General features: G+C 31.8%; 1 protein-coding gene across 1 annotated transcript in view; it reads right to left on the bottom strand.

Moving 5' to 3' along the window:
- The window catches only part of LOC145265415 (voltage-dependent T-type calcium channel subunit alpha-1G-like), a 759,315-nt gene that overhangs the window by 324,744 nt on the left and 412,184 nt on the right, over positions 1–22,387 (bottom strand). The window contains exons 6-11 of the mRNA XM_080121247.1: positions 19,125–19,217; positions 17,633–18,515; positions 15,051–15,263; positions 9,892–10,013; positions 8,653–8,804; positions 7,098–7,283 (exon numbers count right to left, since the gene is read on the bottom strand). Of these exons, the coding sequence (XP_079977373.1) occupies positions 7,098–7,283; positions 8,653–8,804; positions 9,892–10,013; positions 15,051–15,263; positions 17,633–18,515; positions 19,125–19,217 (1,649 nt within the window). The remainder of the gene's footprint in view (positions 1–7,097; positions 7,284–8,652; positions 8,805–9,891; positions 10,014–15,050; positions 15,264–17,632; positions 18,516–19,124; positions 19,218–22,387) is intronic.

Genomic DNA, 22,387 nt, shown 5'->3' with positions numbered 1-22,387 from the left:
GGTTTCGCATAATTTTTATATGCAAGATTTTAATAATTTCCTTGCTCGCAAGGATGTGAAACATATTTTTTAAAAATATAATATTGAACAATAATTAAGGAAAAAAAATTAATTTAAAAATAGGAACATAGAAAAATAATTAAATTAAAAAATGCAAAAATTGATACAAACGTTCAAAAAAGGAATGTACGGATGCGCGATGGGAGGGCGGGGGTAAGAATTTCCTCCCTTTTAATTACATGACGTCATTTTCACAGTCTTTCGATTGCCTGGATTTTGGGCCTTCGTAATTTTCGTGTTTACAAAATTTTAGTTTGTTGCGTTTTGCGAACGCTAGAATCACTCGGTTTTGGGCTAATAAATTTATGTTTTGTTCAAACAAGGTATTTAAAAAAAAATTAATTCAATATCTTAGGACTTTACTAATTATCTTGAAATAGAGGCAGAAAACTAATATTTATCTTTAAAAGGATTTTTTACAATTAATTTATTTAACTTAAAAATTTAGCTGAATTGGGTAGCCCGCCGTGAAAACATTTACATAACTTTTTTTTCACGTGTACAAATATTTTTTTCTTTTTGGAAATTAAGTTTAGTCGTTAATCTTTCAAATACAATGAAAAAGTAGTCGTAAACCTACTAAAAAAATTATGATAAATCGGCTTTCAAAACTAGGTCCCCCATTTTTGTCAGCCCGTTTTTGCTCGTACCTAAACTATAACAATGTCCATTAAAGAAACGGAATATTTTAGAAATTTACGAATTTCGAAGCAAGCACTCATACTAAAAATCGTTCTGATTAAAAAAAAAAAATGTAGATTTTCCTGTCAAAAACACATAAATATTTTTCTAATGTATGTGTTACATTTTCTTTTTTTTTTAATGAATAAAAGATATAAGCAAACACAATTTAACCTATTATGAAAGTAATATAATTTTTTAAAAACTTAAAGAGCGTCTAAAATAAGAAAGTGCTTGATAAATAACCCAAGGGAGATCATTCGCGATTAAAAATTCTAAGGGAGATAATTAAAGGTTTATAGTTTTTTTGTAAAAGGGGAATAAATCACGGTTTTAACAACTCGAACTGAGATAATTCAAGGGAAATAACTCAGCATTCAAAGAAATGAAAGCAATAGTCTCTTGTTTTCTACTTTTATATCAATTCTTCTTCTTCTTCTTCTTCTTCTTCTTCTTCTTCTTCTTCTTCTTCTTCTTCTTCTTTTTCTTCTTCAGATTTCCAGTACTCTCCGCCTCTTTCGATAACATTTGCAAATGAATTTGTGTCATCGCAACAGCCGCCTACCACCAATTTCTCTCTGGCAACGGCTATTGGTTTCCACTGAAATAAGCCTCTCCAAGGTCCCAGTTCTCTTCACACTCGTCCAGTGGAGGTCTGGTCAGTGCTCTCTCCTCGGTCTTTCCATCCTCCTTGACTCTTATCGGCTATTTAGTATCACTTGGGGGCAGTGATGGTGCAATGGGAGGGGATGGGGAAGAGATAGAGAACATATATTTTCAGCTTTAATGATCTTGGTTCCATGTGACGCTTCTTCATGTTTTGCCTCTGCAGCAGTTTGTCTTTTGTGGCTCATGTGTATTAATTTCCGCATTCAAGGGTTTTCCTTAATATTTCAGCTGTTTTCATTATTGTTATTCATTGTATCTTTCCAGCCATTCCTCTGATTCCAATTTCTCCCATTCTTTTTTCAAAGTTTTTCGGAATTATTCCTAGTGCTCCTACTATTATAGGCATTATCTTGATTTTCTTCATCATCCAAATCCCTTTCAGCTCTCTGGCTAGTTCTGTGTATTTGCTCCATTTTTCCTTTTCTTTGATATTCACCCTGGGGTCAGCTAGAACAGCAACGTCGACGATTTGACAGGACTTTTCTTTCTTGTTAATTATTACAACATCCGGTCTTCTTGCTTGGATGGGTTTATCTGTTTGTATGTCCATGTTCCATAGGATTTTGTGATTCTTATTTTCAAGTACTGTTGCTGGCTTATGATTGTACCATTTGTCTGAGATGCAGTGTTTGCATAATTCCCAGTGTACTGCCCTCCCCACTTCGTCATGTCTGTCCTTGTATTCCTTTTGGGCCAGCTTGCTGCACATGCTTACTATATGGTTTATCGTTTTGTCTCTTTTTCCACAGACTCTGCATTTGCCGTTTTCTTGTGCTTTGCTTTGATGTGGTTGGTTCTTATCGAGTTGTCTTTTGCTGCAGTAATTAGGGATTCAGTTTCTCGGTTTACGTGTCATTTCTGCATCCATGTCCAAATGTTTTCGTTATTCTCATCTTTCGTCATCCTTATGAATCTTCTGTGTAGTTGTTTCTCTTCCCATTTTTCTTGTCTTTTGTCTGTGTTTTGTTGATTTTTTTCAGTGTCTCCCGTTGCCATAATTATCCTTTCATGTTCTGCATTATGCATTTTTCTAGTTTTTCTTTGTGTCATTCACATAATTTTCTATACAAACCTGTCCTTTTCTGCTGTCTTTCCTTTAAATGTAGACTCGGTCAACCACCACCACCACCACCTTGTTGTTGTTTTTGTTGTTATTATATAGTAGTCCCAACCTTTGGATGTTTTTAGATAGATTTTTTTTTCTAGACTTTAGACATTCAGGCTGTATTAACACTATCGCTGTTCCTAACAGACAAGCCTTTTGTAAAATTGGAAAAAAAAATTGTCTTGTCAATCTAATTAAGCCATTTATGGTGGCTTTTCATTATAGTTCCAAGCGTTCCAATTGCAATGGGAATCACCTTGACTTCTTTACATTTCCAAAGTCTAATTTCAATTTCAGACCTTGGAATTTAATTATTTTTTCTTGATCTTTCTCTTGCACTCTGGTATCGAAAGGGAAGGCTACGTCAATGATTGAGCAAGTTCTCCTGTTTTTATTTAGTAAAAGTATGTCAGGTCTGGAGTATTCAAGGACCTTATCAGTTTGTATGCGCCTATCCCAAAGAAGTTTGCCATTGCCATTTTCCTGAACCACTTCTGGTTTATGCTCATACCCCTTCTCATTGTGGTCTAATCCGTAGAGTTTGCATGTATTCCAGTGAGCAACCTTGTCGTGTTTCCATTTTTTTTTGATTGATTTTGAACTAACATAGGGCATTCTGATACAATAATGTTTCTTTCCTTTCATTACACATTCTGCACATCGATGATTCTGCAGTTTTGTCGATGTAGTGTTTGATGAACCTAATGTACTCTGAGTAGATCTTTTAAGATCTCCTCTGACCAATTCCAACTGTTGTTATCTATAAATTCAGAATTCTTAAAGAATATACTGTGTAGTTTCTTTCCAAATAATTTTTCCCGTCTCTCTTGTAATCTCTGACTCTTCTTCACCGCAGGTTTTATTATCTTTTCTCAATTTATGTAGAAGCATTTCATGGCTTTCAGAAATATATTTAGTTAGACTTTCTTCTTCTACATGTTCAACATGAAGTAAGCCTCAACCACCTTCTTTTCTAGGTAGATACAATCGGTCTGCATCCCCTTTCTTAGCAAAGACCCCATAAATTGTAAACATTTTACATGTTTTGTGTCCAAACTGATAACAAAAAGTAGAAGGAAAGACTATCACCATGGAAGATCCCTCTCTTAATTTTAACCTTGCCTAATACAACATTTCCTGAAGTTAAATTGTCTTATCCTTCATAATCAGGAGTGTAGTTTCATCTACACTTCAGCCAAGCATACCAGCAGTATATCGAATGATAGCTACTGCTCTGGCGTTGATGGCATATATTGTATTCCGACTGTGGAGGTTGGTTTAATAATAACCTTTAATCTTCTGATGTACTCGGCTGTGACCTTTTTTTTCATTTCCATGTTCTTAATCTTATCTGCTTCCAGCTCCCCAAATACTTGCAGCCTCTCTCGCTGTCAACATTCTTCATCAGATGTGTTGTTGAAAGTTTAAGGCCATCTGAGTGGACCAGCTCGTCTCTTTTCATCACAAGAAGAGCACATTTGGAAATGCCAAATTCCATCATAATATCATTACTAAACAATCTGGTTGTGTTCATCAAGGTATCAAGCTGGTTCTCATTCTTTCCAAAACCTTAAGGTCATCCATAAATAGTAGATGGTTTACCATAGGAAGTCCTTTTCCAATTTCATATCCTGCTTTTACATTCCGTAAAAGAAATGTCAACGGGATCAAACTGATGACAAAAAGCAGAAGGAAAGACTATCACCATGGAAGATCCCTCTCTTAATTTTAACCTTGCCTAATACAACATTTCCTGAAGTTAAATTGTCTTATCCTTCATAATCAGGAGTGTAGTTTCGTTTGTCAGCCAACCAGGGAAGTTATCCGTGATCAAACAGTCATTTCACATTCTTGCAAGAAGTGGGTGGAGAGCTGGGAGGTTTTAAAACCAGTATCCCTGGACTCCATAAGGTCCAGGCGCTTTCCAATTTGAAAGATTTTTAGCCTTCACCTTCAGCATCTCGACGGTGAATTCTGTTAATTTGTTGCTCCATTCTAGGGGACACATCTCTTTCAATATCTTTGATTCATCCTGCATCGTCTTGATATTTTCTTTCCTTTTCCCAGATGCAGTTCCAGAATACAGGCAATCCATCCGCATTAGGTACAACATCTTTCCCTCTTTAAATTCCTTCTTCTTGGTGAAAAGAAGTTTTTGGTTATTCTCTTTTTGGTTGTTCTGACAATATTGCTCAATTCTGTCATTGTTGTCATCGTTATTATTATTTGTATCTTGTTAGTCATGTTCAATTTCACTATTTTTTTTAATGGTGTTATTTAAAGTTGTTTAGTTTTCTCGCACTGCAAGAACTGTGAAACCAGAGTCAGAAAATGAAAAGTCGGCGCTCCTGAGGAAGGGCACTCTGACCTGTAAAAAGTGCCTGGGTGTCAGGCGATTAGCAATATAGTAACCCTTTCTCAAAGAGAGAAGGCAAAGCCTGGGAGGGTGGACCTCCTAGAACTGCACAGAACTAAACTCCCACTGCAAAATCAACAGGGACTAGATCATTACAGGAATCCTTTTAATCTCTGATGATTTTGGGGACCGAGAATAAAACTCCCTAGCCGGACTGCGTCATTTAAATTATTCAAATAAATTTTCGTTATCAAAGTTATGATAAAACCCACATTTAATTGAACTAGGAATGTTTTATAGTTGATGAATTCGCATATATTTAGCAGAAGCTTTTGAATGTTAAATCTTTATGTATTAGGTTGGAGCTTTTATATATATATATATATATATATATATACATATATAAAGTGAAAGTGTCTGTGTGTGTGTGTGTCTGTTTGTGTATATTTCCCTACGCAATAACTCTGTCAATTTTAAGTCTACAGACTCGAAATTTGATATACAGGGTACTGAGATTTGGGAAAATCGATGTGATCGGTTTTCGGCCAGAAATTTGGCGATTAAGGGGTCAAAGTTCAACGATTTGACCTTTGAGAACTCTACCAAACTCCTCCGACAATTTTGGATCTATAAACTTGAAATTTTAGATATAGGGTCCTTGGACATGTATCTAACTTAATAACTCGATTTGAGCCCAAAACAATAAATGTTAAGGGGTCATAATAGGGGGTCAAATTTAAAAAATTGGCCGCTTTTTTTTTTGCTCAACATACACCTCCAAACACCCAGGCAACGCCGGGCTGAAATGCTAGTATATATATATATATAGTTGAACATCAAAAAACGACATTATTTTTTTACACCAATCTAATACTTTAATCTAAGTTAAAAATGATATCAAAAACTTAGTAATCATTTTTTATGCCAGATTTTAAGTAATCGAGCTCCTATTTACCCCCCACGAATGTATACTTGATGTTGCTGGCGCATATATATATATATATATATATATATATATATATGTATATATATATATATATATATATATATATATATATACACTAGAAGATGTACCTAGAATTAAACGTGACGTTAAATTCTTTAAAAAATGAAGCAAAAAAAATATGGAAAGAAACTGAGACATGTGTATTGTTTTTTTCTAAACAGTTCACTAAAAGAAAGGGGAAAAAATATACTCGAACTGAGATCGAAATCAAAACCTTAAGACAGTGGGTCAAGTACAATAACCATTATGCCAGCTTGACACGATCTTAAAAAACTGTTTTCCAATCTACTTATTCTTACCATACGGAATCTGTAATGTGAACCATTCATGCATGTGCAATCATGAACCAGTTGACAAACAGATAAAAATCCAATATAACTCCCCCCCCCAACTCCCCCCCCCAAGTACCAATGCTTTAATTTTGACCTCTTAACAGCCCTTTTTTTCCAGACAAAAACCGATTAAAAAGTTTTCCACATGTTTGAATATCCTATATACCAAATTTTTAAACCTGTAGATTAACAATTCGTTGAGGATATAGGTTTAGAAGTGTCCTCAAACACACACACATTCTCATTTATATATATATATATATATATATATATATCCATATTGAACGTAAGGAGATACCAATTGAGATCATGTTTAACAGCAGACAGTAGGGAGTTGAGGAGCGAGATATCTGTTCAGATAACATTTAAACTTCTGTAGATTATCCGTAATAATTGAAGGGTGATATCAGGCAGAATTTGATCACTGGAAAATTAATTTGATTATTTACTTGTTTGTTTCACGGCATATCAACCTTTTTCTAATTATTTAATGCTGATTTCACTAATTCTGGAAAAATAATTTATGCTTTGAGTTCTTTATATTTTCAAATATTTATTGTGTTTAGTTTGGTTGTTTTGTAGAGGAAAATTGTTGGTTTTGCTTTTGACTTTGCAGAGCATGATTGACTTTTGAAAAGGGAAAAGAAAGCAATAACATTAATCTTTGGTGCATTTTAGGCCAGAAAGCCAGTATCTTCAGACAGCCGAATCTGGTAGCAGTAGGAGGAAAAATTAATTTGAAACGAATAAAAGAAGAAATAGAAAATTTTGTAAATGGATGCCACTGTTTCTGAAATCGGCCAAAGCATTCTAATCGAAAATACCTCATCTCAAAAATATCATTGTCAAACAAAAGTGTCATTGTCGTATCGGCATTGCGTAACTCACCTGAATATGAACATGAATAAAATCAGAAGTGCAAAAAAAGTTGCAACATTATCCATAGTTTTTAACATGACAACAAGTTGTCGTCGAAGTGCGGGAAGGAAACGAACGAGTTTCAATATTCGCAGGAGACGGAAGGTGCGCAAAACAGAAAGCCCACCGGCACCATCTTGCACCAGTTCTATGATGCTGAAAAGAAATGAGAAGAATATGGGATTAGAACGACTTGAATTAAAGAAAAGTCCTTCTCTCTTTTTCTTTTCTTCTCTCTTTCCTTCTCTCTTTCCTTCTCTCTTCTCTCTTTCCCTCTCTACACATGCTCAGTCACACAACTTTTTAAAATATATTTTCCTCCTGTTTCTCTCTTTCTTTCATGTGAAAATGTTGGCAACTGATTGGGAGAAAAAAGAAAGCAAAAAAACAAAAATGAAACGCAAAAAGTAATTGAAATTTAATTGGTGGAGACGGTAAAAAAATTCTGACTTAATTCATTAATTGTTATTTTTAATAGAAATTGCTCCAGACAAAACATGGACTCTTTGACCTCGTGTCAGCGTTCTTTATGAACATGTAAACCAGTAAAAATAAAAGAAAGATCACCCCTCGTCCCCTTCATTAATTTGATCGATGCTAATCCTAAATGAATTTCGCCTTTGAATATAAAGACTGACCAGAACGTCCATTTGAGTTTAATGAAGAGAATTTCCATTTTTTAAATTTTGTAAACCATCTTCTGTGCGTGATTTTTATTCAGGAATTCTTCTCCATAAACTGAGTAAATATTTTGAATCAATTCGGCTGCAGAATTAGCTTTTCTAAGAAAAGCTCACGAATCAATTTCTCCTTGGACATGATTATGTTTGAACAATGATATTTTTTTTAATTATTTTCCCTATAAAATAAAATTGCATAAAGTTAAATATGCCCAAATGCATAAATATGCCACAAAATTATGCTCCTCTTGTGTTCACATTAATATTTATTTATTACTTCCATTAGATATTCTCATTTAGTATTCAATTTTAGAAAATTAAAATCCGGACTGATGTAAAACTAACAAAAAATAAAAGTTTATGAAGTTTTATTAACAGGAATTGTTTTAAATCCTAGAAACGTTAAATTTATATGTCTTATGGTGAAATCATCCCATTTTCTAAAGTAAAAAATACTGTGTCTCTTTTCCTTTTTTTTGTAATAGAGAATACAACTCACACAAGCCACAGAGCCTGGCCTGTCAGATGGTGGATTCAGGAAAAAAGAAGTAAAAAAAAACAAAAAAAAAAACTTGTGTTTGTAGCTGGATTACGAGGGGAACAGCTGCTTTAAGAAAGGAAAATACACAGTTGAGTTTTTGAGGAAACATCGAAACTAAGATTTGTTGTTGGTGTGAATTATTGCGTTAGTGAAGATGAGTTCCTCCTTTTGAGATTACGTTTATTCACAACTTCATTAAATTGTTTAAGTTTATCAAATGAACTGCAATATAAAAAATTAAATAAAATGCTTGTCGACATTTATAAAACTAAATGAAAAAAATGTTATAATGCTGGCTTCTTACCTGAGCACTACAATGAAGCCATCAAATAGATTAAACCCGTCACTGATGTATCCGAACGGGCCATAGGCGACGACTTTGAGAAGCATTTCAATAGCAAAGAGGGTACTAAACACAATATTACTGTATTCCAATGCTTGTGTTAACTCTTCAGGCTAGAAAGGAAGAAAAATAAAAACAAAAGATTAAGAGTTTTTTTCATTCAATAGCGGCATAATAAGATAATCATATTTGTACTGACATTACATCCTTCTACCTCCCATGTTAAAAAAAAATGAAACGCAAAAAGTAATTGAAATTTAATTGGTGGAGACGGTAAAAAATTCTGACTTAATTCATTAATTGTTATTTTTAATAGAAATTGCTCCAGACAAAACATGAAGCCATTTGATGTAAGAAGCTAACAAGAATAAAAGATGATTAACACAAAGACAAGAAATGCTTATTGGCGTTAGTCTTGAAAAAAAAAACAGTTAGGAGGAAAACGGTCAGCAGAAAGAGAGTTCCAGATGCTGCAGTTCTTAGAAAGAAACAACTGAAACAAGAAGATGTATTACAATGAAGTACCTAAAAAGAAGATTAATGAAGACCACTAGATAAACGAATAAAACGAGCTGGAACAATGGAAGCTGGGCATAAATCAGATAATTCTGAAGACATAATAGTATTTACAAAAGAGACTGAAATGATCAGCATAATGTCTGTGAGAGAGTTGGTGCAAAGGAGAAGGATGCGACCAACCAAATTACAGATTAAATTTCGGAACACCAAAACGAAACAGAAATTCACCAGTCCAAATATGACAACAACTCTGTAACGGTGTGTAATAGTAGATTTGTAGAGACACAAAATAATCTCAGGTGTGAGAAAAGTGTTCGGAGCGATAGCGAGAACAAACTTTTGAGAAGCAGAAAAATCAAGGGATCAAATATTTGAACTCCAAGAAAGATTTGATGAGAAAGAAAGACCAAAATATTTTAGAATCGATTTCTTAAGAATAGAAATAAGATTTCTTAAGAATAGAAACATCCATGAAAATCTCAGGACAAAAAGTGTCATGTCTACAATTGACAAATATGAGCTGAACTCATGCTAAACTGAACTCATGCCAACTTCCAGATCAGCTGCATATTCCAACTGATCTCAGAGAGATTCACGAGAAAAAACACCAAAATAGCGTCATGTTTACAGTATTGCATTTTATTAAAAAAAAAGAATAAAAATTGTGTTTTCGTTTCTTACCTGATTATGGTATTCGATTCCCATACTCAAAGTATTGATTAAGATGGCCAATAAAATTCCACGTTGAAAATATTTATTCTCGACCATCGTTTTGATGTGTTCTTGTGTTTTATCCATAAATTCTAGAAAAAGAAAAAATTTCCCTAAAAATGTCTTCAGTTAGAATAATATGTTTAAAAAAATGTAATGAAAATATTAATTAATCGATTTGACTTGTGAACGTGTGTTACATAGGAAAATTTTTGCTTAAAACATGAATTGATAATGCGTGGGATAGCAAAATGAGTTGACAATTGTTAGTTGTGTTACATTGAATGCCACAAAGATTGGAAATTTCATTAATTTAATGATGTGTGAAAATTCATCATTCAATGATAAGAAAAATTGTGAAATTATGTCGAAATCTCTATTATGACTCGATTTCATTATAAATTGTGAACTTGCTTACATAGGACAGTTTTTTATTGAAAACATGATTTAACAATGTTTAGAGATAACTGTGGAATTGTGTTGAACGACATGAACCATACGACATTTTATTAATGCATTTAAAAAAATGGTTTAAACATTTTAAAAATTATTTTCATTTGTATTTTTGAGATTTAAAATAATTACATGAAATCGAATTTGTTTTAATTTGTTAAAGCCATTTGCCGTTTTTTGTCATATAAAAACTCTGAATATGTTCAGATTATTTTTTACCAAATAATTAACTCGCACTGAAGACGATTGCAAATAGACTGTTACTGTTGGGTTGAAATTCACACAAATAGCAGAATATTTTTTGTTTCAAAGTAAAACATTAAATGCATCCATTTATTGTTTTAATTGTCTGGGTAATACTTTTCTATGGATTATTACATTAACAAATCGAATGTTGTGGTTGAAATTAAATTCAAACAACTTTTGGGCCGATAATAATCAAGACAAACACAGTCGTGTAATTAAAAATAAGTGTCTTAACAAAAAGAAGTATACATCATTATTTTGAAGCCATAACTGTCACTGATCATTACCACATGGCTACATGTAACTATATTTATTCTTTTTACAAAAATCAATTATTCCTGAAATGGATAAACTAGTTTACTCCATAACACAGTATTTTTTTTCCAAATTTTTGCATGTGTTCATGTGTCGTTTTATTTGTTGTGACCATGAAATGTCGACTCTTTCTTTTCAGTCATACTTAGCTTGTAATGTTGCTAGTAAGGTTGCTATCGTTGTTATATGTTGGACACTTATGTCATAACCCAACTGTTGCAGCTGTGCTAGGAATCTCTATCGCTACTATTGTGTGTGTGTGTGTATGTGTATGCATGTGTGTGTGTTCCTTCCTCATAGGTTCCAAAAGGGCTGAGATTATCTTTTGCAAATTTCACACAAAGGTAATGTATATGTCTGGCAGTGCTCTTAAGTATGTTTTGTAGTGAAATTTATCTGCTAAGTATCGAAAGTCGAAAAAATCCAATCCTAAAAATAGTTTATCGCCCCAAATCATTTCTTCGTTTGCATATTTAAAAACTAAACATTAATCAGAAGTGACTTTTCCAGAGCATTCATCGCCAAACCCAAATATCAGCTGACGTGATATTGTAAATAAACACAGACGGAATTTAACGAACAATATTATTATTATCATTATCATCATCATTATTATCATCATTATTATTGTTATTATTATTATTGTTATTATTGTTATTCAAATTATTCATATTGAATAATGAATAGGGTATTGATTCTATAATAATACATATGCCATCTGCATAAATCAAAATATCATGTTTAAGCGTACTGTACGACTGGGCAACGCCGGGCGTTCAGCTAGTAATGGACTAAACTAAAAGCTTTTATAGGCTATTGAAACTATTGAAAGTGACTTTAAATTAGAAGAAAAACAAGATATATTGAACAAATGTGAATGCATAGTTGAATCTGTTGTATTTCAGGTAAAACATCAACGTCATCTCACATATTTATGATCTGAGCGACTCTCTGTTTCGAAATTCGTCTGCAGTAAATGGTGTTACTTTGTCTAAAAGACACAAATATATTACATTTCTTTACTTATTTACATCGTATTTTTCATGTAATTTATACTTGAATAAATACGCATTTTCTTTTTTTAAATTCATTATATGTGAAAAATTCATATTTTTAATAATGTCAAGTAAACATTCATTCATTTTCTTTTTCATCTTTTTATTTTAATTTATTTTGATTTATTTTATTAAAAATATTTTCAGTTTTCTGTCAATATTTTCTGTAAATAAACATATTTTGATAAAAATAATCAGTTTCCAGATATGTTTATCTGCTGACTTACATTTTCGTCAGGGTCTTCAGCTTTATGCAGTTTATTGTGGACAACTTTCAAAACAGGAAATCGCTTGGATCGGTAAATATGCGAGATAACCAACCTGTTTCTCTTTTCCTTTTTTTTTGTAATAGAAAATACAACTCACACAAGCCACAGAGCCTGGCCTCTCAGATGGTGGGTTCAGGAAAAAAGAAGTAAAAAAACCCAAAAAACAAACAAAAAACAACTTGTGTTTGTAGCTGGATTACGAGGGGAATAGCTGCTTTAAGAAAGGAAAATACACAGGTGAGTTTTTGAGGAAACATCGAAGCTAAAATTTGTTGCTGGTGTGAATTACGGCGTTAGTGAAGATGAGTTCCGTCAATTTTCCTTTTGAGATTACGTTTATTCACAACTTCATTAAATTGTTTAAGTTTATCAAATGAACTGCGATATAAAAAATTAAATATCATGCTTGTCGACATTTATAAAACTAAATGAAAAAATGTTATAATGCTGGCTTCTTACCTGAGCACTACAATGAAGCCATCAAATAGATTAAACCCGTCACTGATGTATCCGAACGGGCCATAGGCGACGACTTTGAGAAGCATTTCAATAGCAAAGAGGGTACTAAACACAAGAAAGTTCAATCTTAGTGCAAAATCTTGAAAACTTTATTGGCTGATGAGGTTAAATAGGGAGGGGGTGGCATGAATCGCGTTAATCGCGTTAAATAAGTTTGAGGTGAATGTTGGTATTTGACTTCAGAAATAAAGCACACATTTCTTTTTGTCTGTTTGCCATACATATCTTTTATAATACTCTACTTATGTATTGAGCACTGTTGAAGGAAATACTGAAACTAGTATATCTATTACTAATGGCGATTTGGTATCTATCTCCCCCAAACTAAAAGTATACTTCAGTCCAAACTGTACTATTTACTTTGACAAAACTGAAACTATCGTTTCATGTTTAATTGAGTTTGTTTCAGACTAATGCACTATCGCTATACGCTCACTTTTGAGGGAGTAGTGTAGTATCCGTTCTGCTTTGATAATACCAAATTCCCAGGAATTACCTCCTTCTTATTAGTGATGGGGGTAATATAGTATCTGCTTTGTTGTCATAATACCATCTTCCAGGATGGTATTATGACAAGTTTGTGGATGGAGATGTTCGTTTGCAATACATAGTCTAAAAATATGCTCCCTCTAGTCACAAATTGTTGCTAGTATACATAGTATACATCATTTTATATATATATAATTATTTACTATGAAATAATATATGCATAGTATACATCATTTTATATATATATAATTATTTACTATGAAATAATATATGCATAGTATACATCATTTTATATATATATAATTATTTACTATGAAATAATATATACATAGTATACATCATTTTATATATATATAATTATTTATTATGAAATAATATATACATAGTATACATCATTTTATATATATATATAATTATTTACTATGAAATAATATATACATAGTATACATCATTTTATATATATATATAATTATTTACTATGAAATAATATATACATAGTATGCATCATTTTATATATATATAATTATTTACTATGAAATAATATATACATAGTATACATCATTATATATATATAATTATTTACTATGAAATAATATATACATAGTATACATCATTTTATATATATATATAATTATTTACTATGAAATAATATATACATAGTATACATTATTTTATATATATATAATTATTTACTATGAAATAATATATACATAGTATACATCATTTTATATATATATAATTATTTACTATGAAATAATATATACATAGTATACATCATTTTATATATATATAATTATTTACTATGAAATAATATATACATAGTATACATTATTTTATATATATATAATTATTTACTATGAAATAATATATACATAGTATACATCATTTTATATATATATATAATTATTTACTATGAAATAATATATACATAGTATACATCATTATATATATAATTATTTACTATGAAATAATATATACATAGTATACATCATTTTATATATATATATACTTATTTACTATGAAATAATATATACATAGTATACATCATTATATATATATATATATATAATTATTTACTATCATTTTATATATATATAATTATTTACTATGAAATAATATATACATAGTATACATTATTTTATATATATATATAATTATTTACTATGAAATAATATATACATAGTATACATCATTTTATATATATATAATTATTTACTATGAAATAATATATACACAGTATACATTATTTTATATATATATAATTATTTACTATGAAATAATATATACATAGTATACATCATTATATATATATATATAATTATTTACTATGAAATAATATATACATAGTATACATTATTTCATAGTGTAGGCATATAACAGAAAATAGTAATGTGTGTGTGTGTGTGTGTGTGTGCGTGTGTCCCAAAAGAATCTGAAGGATTTGAAATTTGAATTCAACAAAAGTACCACAACAATAAATACCCGACGGTGGTACAACAAATCATAATAACTGTGATAGCGTTTCTCGAGATGATTCGTAATATTTTTTCGACGTTTTTTTTTTTTGCTTCTGTTTTTCCATCTAATATTTGATCAATTCAGCTTCTTTTGGGACACCCTGTATCTATATATCAATGAAGCTAGCAAAAGAAATATATCTTACACGTAACAAGCTTATCAAGATAAAAAGCTCAACACTGTTAAGAGGAGCAATTTGTGTTTGTGTGTGCATAAAATAAAATATTCGTAAAATAAATGAATGATTAAAACTTGTTTTACTAACGATGCTCCATGACTTTTCTCCATTTTTTATTTTCAGCAACATCTTCACCCCATTCTCGTTCTGTATCACTATCTCCGCTGTCAGATCCATCTTGTTCTGAATGGGAAAAATGGCTTGGATGCAGGTCACATTCGCTTAGTGTGCATGTTAGTTGCGGAGCAGAAAGACGCTTCTCTCCAAGGATATCGACTAAAAGACTTTCTGCAAGTAAACCTGCAATGAAAATAAGAAAAAAAAATAAAACATGAGTCATCCTCATCGTACGACCACGATTTAAATGCGTAAAACATCCATGGTTACTCTGCAATCACCTTGAATATTTAAAGCTTGCTTTCCCAAACCCTTTTTTAGGTGTAATTATTTGGATGCAAGTGTGTTAAATGTATGGAATTTCCGCATTATGTTGCACATGAAAAAGTGGAAAATTCCACCAGAAATTTATGAGTAAAATTCAAGCTGACGTGTTTAGGAAGTTGCATCAGAGACAGAAAGTCTCAGTGACACATGAAGCAAAGAAAATAGGAAAACTTTTGTCTTCAGCTGACCTTCTAGTATTGTTCAGAGTTCTTTCTCACCTCCCCACATCTGGGGGTGGGAGGAGGAATAAGAACAGCTTATGTAATATTAATATAACACTACAGTATATGTTTTTTACTCGTGAATCACCACTTATCAAGTCCAAAAGCCATTTAATGATAATGTCTAATGAGATGCATTGTCAGTTGAATGATGAAGAATATTATGAGAGGGTAAAAATGATGACAAATATTCGTACACGTGGGATTCAAAGCTGGCCCGTTTGTAATCTTCAAGGAAGCAATCCTATGGTAACGTATTCCACAGGTAAGAAATTCTTGAAAAAAACTTGATGGAAATTTCAAAGAAAAGGAGGAACTTTTTCTGTTGTGGTAGAAGATGAGTTCTTGCCATACAAGAGGAATCAAAGATTGAAGCTTAGTCGAGTATATTGTATATAATACAATTGCGTTTATAAAACGAAAATAAATGTGCATTATAAACATGAAATTAATTTACTAAACTAGAATTCTATAATTCTTATTCCAATTGTAACAAAAATCTAATACATATTTTTGATTCTAGAAAATCTCTAAATTTTTAGGCTTAAACTTAAGGAGTCTTAAGAAGAAAATGAAATGCAGTGACAAGTAAGCCTAAAATTGCATATAGAAATATATTAAAGAATGGAATAGATTGAAGAATTGAATTTAAGAAAGGATTGTGAATTTTATGAAAACTTACATGTTGGCACGTTTTGGGGGCAGAGAGGTGAGAGTTCACCCTATAGATGCATTTAGAGCATAAAGTGACAATATGTTATGTAGCTTACAGCTAGAATAGGTACATTTTGATCGCTTGCAGCAGCGGACGAAGTATGGAATAAGGACTCTGGAAGCTGAGAGACTCAAAGGCAACACTTTTCAATTAACACTGGTTGTATGCCAACACACATGGATTGTGGTTGTGTCTGCAAATGACACATGCGTTGGCAGTCTACCAGTATCAATTGAAAAGTTTCAACGTTGAGTCTCTCAGCTTCCAGGGTCCTTATTTCATATTTCGCTCGCAGTAACATATAGTTAGAAACAACGTATAGTCATTATTTTTATCACTCACTTTTAGAGTTAAAAGCAACATATAGTTAGAAGCAGCATATAATTATTTTCATCACCCGCTTTTATAGTTAGAAGCAAAATATAGTTTAAAGCAACATATAATTAGAAGCAACATAGAGTTATTTTTTCATTACTCACTTTTATAGTTAAATTAAAAGTAATTATTTTAATCACTTGCTTTAATAGATAGAAGCAACATATAATTAGCAGCCACATATAGTTATTATTTTTATCACTAGTTTTTATAGTTAGAAGCAACATATACTTAGAAGCAACATAAAGTTAGAAGCAACATAAAGTTAGGGCAATAGATTCTCTACAAGCTGTTTTTATTCTATGGTCTACAATCTTGCTCCCAATTCACTATGATGCTGAACACCAACAGGCAAAACCGATCTTATTTCTCTTCCACATACTTCCTTCATGGAGTAACTTATAGTACAACTAAATGAACTTAACCTCTAACTTTGACCTTTAATGAAAAATTCAATTTTGATTTTTTCCCTAGTTAACCTTACAGAGAAGTTCTGGTTTTATAACGAAAAATATTCAGTTGAACATTACATTTTTTACATTTCTTGGTGACAGGTATTAGCTGTGATTTTGCTTAATTTTCGATTTTTGAGCAATTAATGAGATTCCACTTGATCGACTAATGTCAGCCATGTTTTGTTGTTCTAACTGAAGTTCAGTGAACGCTAGTGCAATAAACTTCAAAATGCTTTAAAGTTAAAACAAAAACTTATTTAGTAGAAGAGTAAATTATCTTGTCTTTGGTAACATTATTTGTTGTTTTTTTTCACCCCTTTTTTTATTTTTGGTTTGTTGACCCTATTGGCAATGATTCATTTTCCAAAGAAATCTTCCAACCAGAAATATAATTCCACATGGGCAACACCAGGCGATAAGTAAAGAAATCAAATAAATCGATGTTTTGGTAAAACTCACCTCGATCTGTTGCCATTTGTAGTTTGTTAACATCGTGATCCGTATTTAATGCATTGGACGTTGACAAGGCTAAATTCTTGCCACTGTGCGCTGTAAGAACATCCGGTAACCAAGGAAGATTACGGGTGTTTCCTCCTCCTACTCCTCTCCCCCTTCCTCCGACCATTCCACTGTTAAACGATGAAGCTCGACTCACTGGGATACGTGAACCGGATGATGGGACCATGTGCAGGTAGTTGGATGATAATGCAGGCTTATACACCTGGCCAGGTGCAAACTCACCTTGGAGGGCTGTCGTTGGACCGGTGTTGGAAAATCCGCCAATCACACCACTTGGATTTGGCACCAATGACTCCGACGACGGATTCAGACTATTGTTGTTGCTAGGTAATGTTAAAAAATTAGGTCTGCGCGGTGAAGAAATGGGATCAACATCGGATACTTCTGGACTGGCCCTGGGGGCCTGCGTACTGTTATTGCCCGTGTTTAACACTTGGTTGTTGTCCAGGTTGGTCATGAGACACGAATGAATATGATGATGATAGTGAGGGTGATGCAAATAGAGTGTCTGTTGTAGGCATTTCTTTTTGTTTTTTTTTCGTTGCAGCGATATTGCCTTTTCCGGGTTTATTTTTCTCTGGTGTTTTCCCCGGGAATCAAAATATTTTTTCACAATTTTTCTTTTTGCCCGTCGCCATACATGAGCAATGTACTTAAGAATTTCTGCATAGCAACTGCCGGGCTCAGAATTGCTTGCTAAAGTACTCGAAGACTGAAAGCGCTTGCGTTCTTGCAGCATTCTTTCAGTCTCACGTTTTTTGGTCTCCGAAAATTGTGTGGCTATAACAACTAAACATAAATTAATCATAAAGAAAGAACCGATCTGAAAAAGAGAAAGGAAATGGAGTTAGAAATAATCGAAATGAATAAATTATCTTTGGGGCTGATAGCGTAATGCATTTTTGGAACAATGATAATAATACAGGATGTTTTGACAGCAAATAAGAAATAATCTTAAAAAATAATAATTAGATGAATTAAAAAATAATAATTAGATGAATTTAATAAATGGTAAAAAGAGGTGGAATTAGATGAATTCAAAAATAATGATAAAAGATGGAAGTAGCTGGATTTTAAAATAATGGCAAAACGATGGAATTAAATGAATCAAAAATAATTGTCAAATATGGAATTAAATCAATTATTTTTAAATACCCAGTTAAAAATTGATCTTTCTATCGATGTTGCATAAATGGTGCAACTGTTCTGTTGAGTGTTTTCATGCTTTTGGAAGTTTGAATAAAAATAATTAGAAAGGGAGATAACTCAAAAAAAGGAAAAAGTGAGAAACAAGAACAGCAATGATAATTACATTTGCATGAATGACAAAGAAAACTGTTATAAATATGATTCAATGATTATTGAAACAAAAATTTATATAGATAGAGAACATAGCAAAGTAAGACGAATTAAAAGGAAAGAAAAGACTTACCACAATTAACGCTACAAAATAGACCCAATCCCAAAATGAATGTGCATCCTGTACATAATACATGATGTTGACCCAGCTTTCTAAACTTATCACCTGCAGAGAAAGAAACACAAAGATTCTCATATAAAAGATAGAAAAATGTATGAACAAATGAAAATACATGAACAAATAAATATATATACAGAACAGGTCGTGTTCGGTGATAAATGGAAGGCGATGATCTTTGCATCTGTTTTTCTTGATGTGTCGCCGTCACATGATTTCATCAACTTCTGTTTTATTGAAGTCACTCGTTGATCCCAAGCTGTCACTTCTCTCCATTTAACTTGCAGCCTTTGTTATGTAACATTTTGTCCACACTATGGGTGCTTGCCGGTGAAAATTCATTGAATGGACATGCACCATCTATGCCGTATTTTTAAATAACAGGCATGGTGTGCTACTAACATGTAAATGGGCTGAATTCGAGGCAAATAAAGGTAAGAACATGAGAAATTTCTCTCCGTTTGCTTCCTATCAAATTAGCATTATTTTCTACTTTAAAATCACCGTCAAAGGAAATTATTACTCTATATTTCAGTTTACATGTTGATAAATTGTACACTAAATTGTTACCACGCGTGAACCGAAAATAAAGCATTCTTCATCAGTCATACTCTTGTTCCTCATCTTTGGGCCAGTGCTACCATTTCATGCTACTATAATCTATTTTTATTATTTTTCTGCTTAAAATAATGCATCGAAATACTTCCAGCAAATAATTGTGATAAATTACTAATTACATATCAGACATAAGTAATATAAATACGTAAAATATGAATTAAGTATCGAAAACAACCACCAACCATTATGGCAGCCAGATTCTACTAGAAGTATTTTGATGTCTCAAGAATATCTGCAAGTTATGTTAAGCCATCATATCCAGAGGTGGCAAATCAGCTAACTTTGACAATGACAAATATATTAAACCATCTTAGAAAAGTTCATCCAGAAGAAGCAAAAGTTGCAGATAAGAAAAGGAAACACAATGCATATTCAGAGACAAACATTCCAGGAACAAATGGCAGAAACTACGAGCCTCGAGCGAAACCCCAAACTACTATAGAATCAATATTAGCCAAGAAGACAATTTGGGATATTAATGACTACAAATCACAAATGATCCATTATCCGATAAGAGAAATAATTGCTGTTGATATTCAACCGTGTTCTGTAACATCTGACATTGGATTTAATCGGCTTATTGCAAAACTTTGCCCAAATTACAGAATTTCATCAAAAAAGTACTTCACTGAAAAATAATTTCAGATACATTTACAAGAGTAAAAACAAAAATTCGATCGTCTCTTGATGAAATTAGCGGTATTTCTTTGACTACAAACATTTGGACAGCTACTACAAATAATGCTCACTTTCTGAGTTCGACAGATCATTAAATGAGTTTGAACAGTGCAGAGCTGTGTTTAGAGTTGTTCGATTCCCTGGTGCACACACAGGTGTAAGAATAAGTGAAGAATTGCACAATGTTCTTGATGAGTATAAAATCTCCAATAAAGTTTTTTTATTCTTGCAGGATTCAGAAGTAAATATAATTGTTGGTGCCAGGCAATGTGGTTTAGAGTCACTATCATGCTTTGCACATACATTACAACCTTCGATAAATGTCTCATTATTTTCCTAAAAGGTAGTGAAGACAAGCATTACACCCAACAGAAATATAGTCTCTCACTTTAATCATCTCCATTAGCTATTAGTAAATTAACTGAAATACAGGTTCAGCTTTATTTGGAAAAACATAAACTCATTCAAGATGTGACCACACGGTGGAATTCAACATATTATATGCTGAAAAGGAATTTAGAACAACGAAAAGCTCTTGTAATGTTGATAATAAAATTCTTATCTTAACAACTTTCCAATAGGGACTTGTTAAAAAAATTGTGGAGTTACTGAGTTAATTTGGAGAAGCAAGTAACAAAACTTTAACCATATCAATGATAATACCTATAATTTTAGTTCTGAGATTATTTTTGTGAAAAGCTGTTAAATCATATTCTAATATTTCTGACTCAAGTGGAATCCCTCTTACAATTCTGAACAATTCAGTGAATCAATGGAAACAAGATTTTCATCCTATCTAAATAATAAAAACTTGTGTGTATTTAGTTTCCTAGATCCAAGACTGAAATTTAAATTAAAAATGACATGAGAAACACCATTAAGAATTGGATTCTACATAATCTACTTTCTACAGAAGATAATGAAGCCAAATCAAGATATACTTCTTCAAGCTCTGCTGAGGATCAAGATATGATAATATACACATATTGTAATATACACATATAATAATATTCACATATTGTAATATACACATATAATAATATACACATATTGTAATATACACATATAATAATATACACATATTGTAATATACACATATAATAATATTCACATATTGTAATATACACATATAATAATATTCACATATAATAATTATAACAGAAAAATGCATGAAAAGTAATATGGTTAAGCTTAAACATGGGAAAGTAAAGGGCTAGTTGTTAAAACTGGAAAAGAAAAGAACAAGATATTCTAGTAAAAAAATATAATAAATTTATAACTTAAAATATTGCAGCATTAAGAATTGATTATATAATGTTAAATTGAATTTAAAAAGTGCTAAAATATTTTAAGTTATAAATTTATTATATTTTTTACTAGAATATCTTGTCCTTTTCTTTTCCAGTTTTAACAACTAGTCCTTTACTTTTCCATGTTTAAGCTTAACCATATTACTTTTCATGCTCGCATGTTTTTATTGTAATCCATGATTTTTTTCAGGCTTCCAATAAATTCACTTGTTCTTTGTTTAATTTCAGTCTTATTTTTTTTGCCCTCATAAACAGAACGTATTCATATGTAATAACAATGTTCGGCACTCGTCTACTTCAATAAAATTCCCCAATTATCTCCCTTTCATTCTTTCATTCTGTCTGTTTAACTTGTTAGTTCTCTTTTTGCGACAGCAGTGAATTAGTAGCAACACTAGTCACTGAAGCGACGTAGTTGCGATGGAAACCAGTAATAAAAAATGTCGCTCACCTCCTTACATATTTTTATGATTTTGAACACCACTAAATTCATCATAACTTTTGTTTTACTGAAAAAAAAATTGAATTTTTTTTTCACAATATAACTGAGAAGATGATCTATAAACTGTAATAATTGTTTGAAATTTGGTTGAAAAATAAGTGAGCAGTGAA

The sequence above is a fragment of the Euprymna scolopes genome, chromosome 40 (genome assembly GCF_053919585.1).
Source record: "Euprymna scolopes isolate OS-2025 chromosome 40, ASM5391958v1, whole genome shotgun sequence".
Classification (NCBI taxonomy): domain Eukaryota; kingdom Metazoa; phylum Mollusca; class Cephalopoda; order Sepiida; family Sepiolidae; genus Euprymna; species Euprymna scolopes.
The sequence above is the reverse complement of the archived record's forward strand: the minus strand, read 5'-3'. Positions and strand labels throughout refer to the sequence as shown.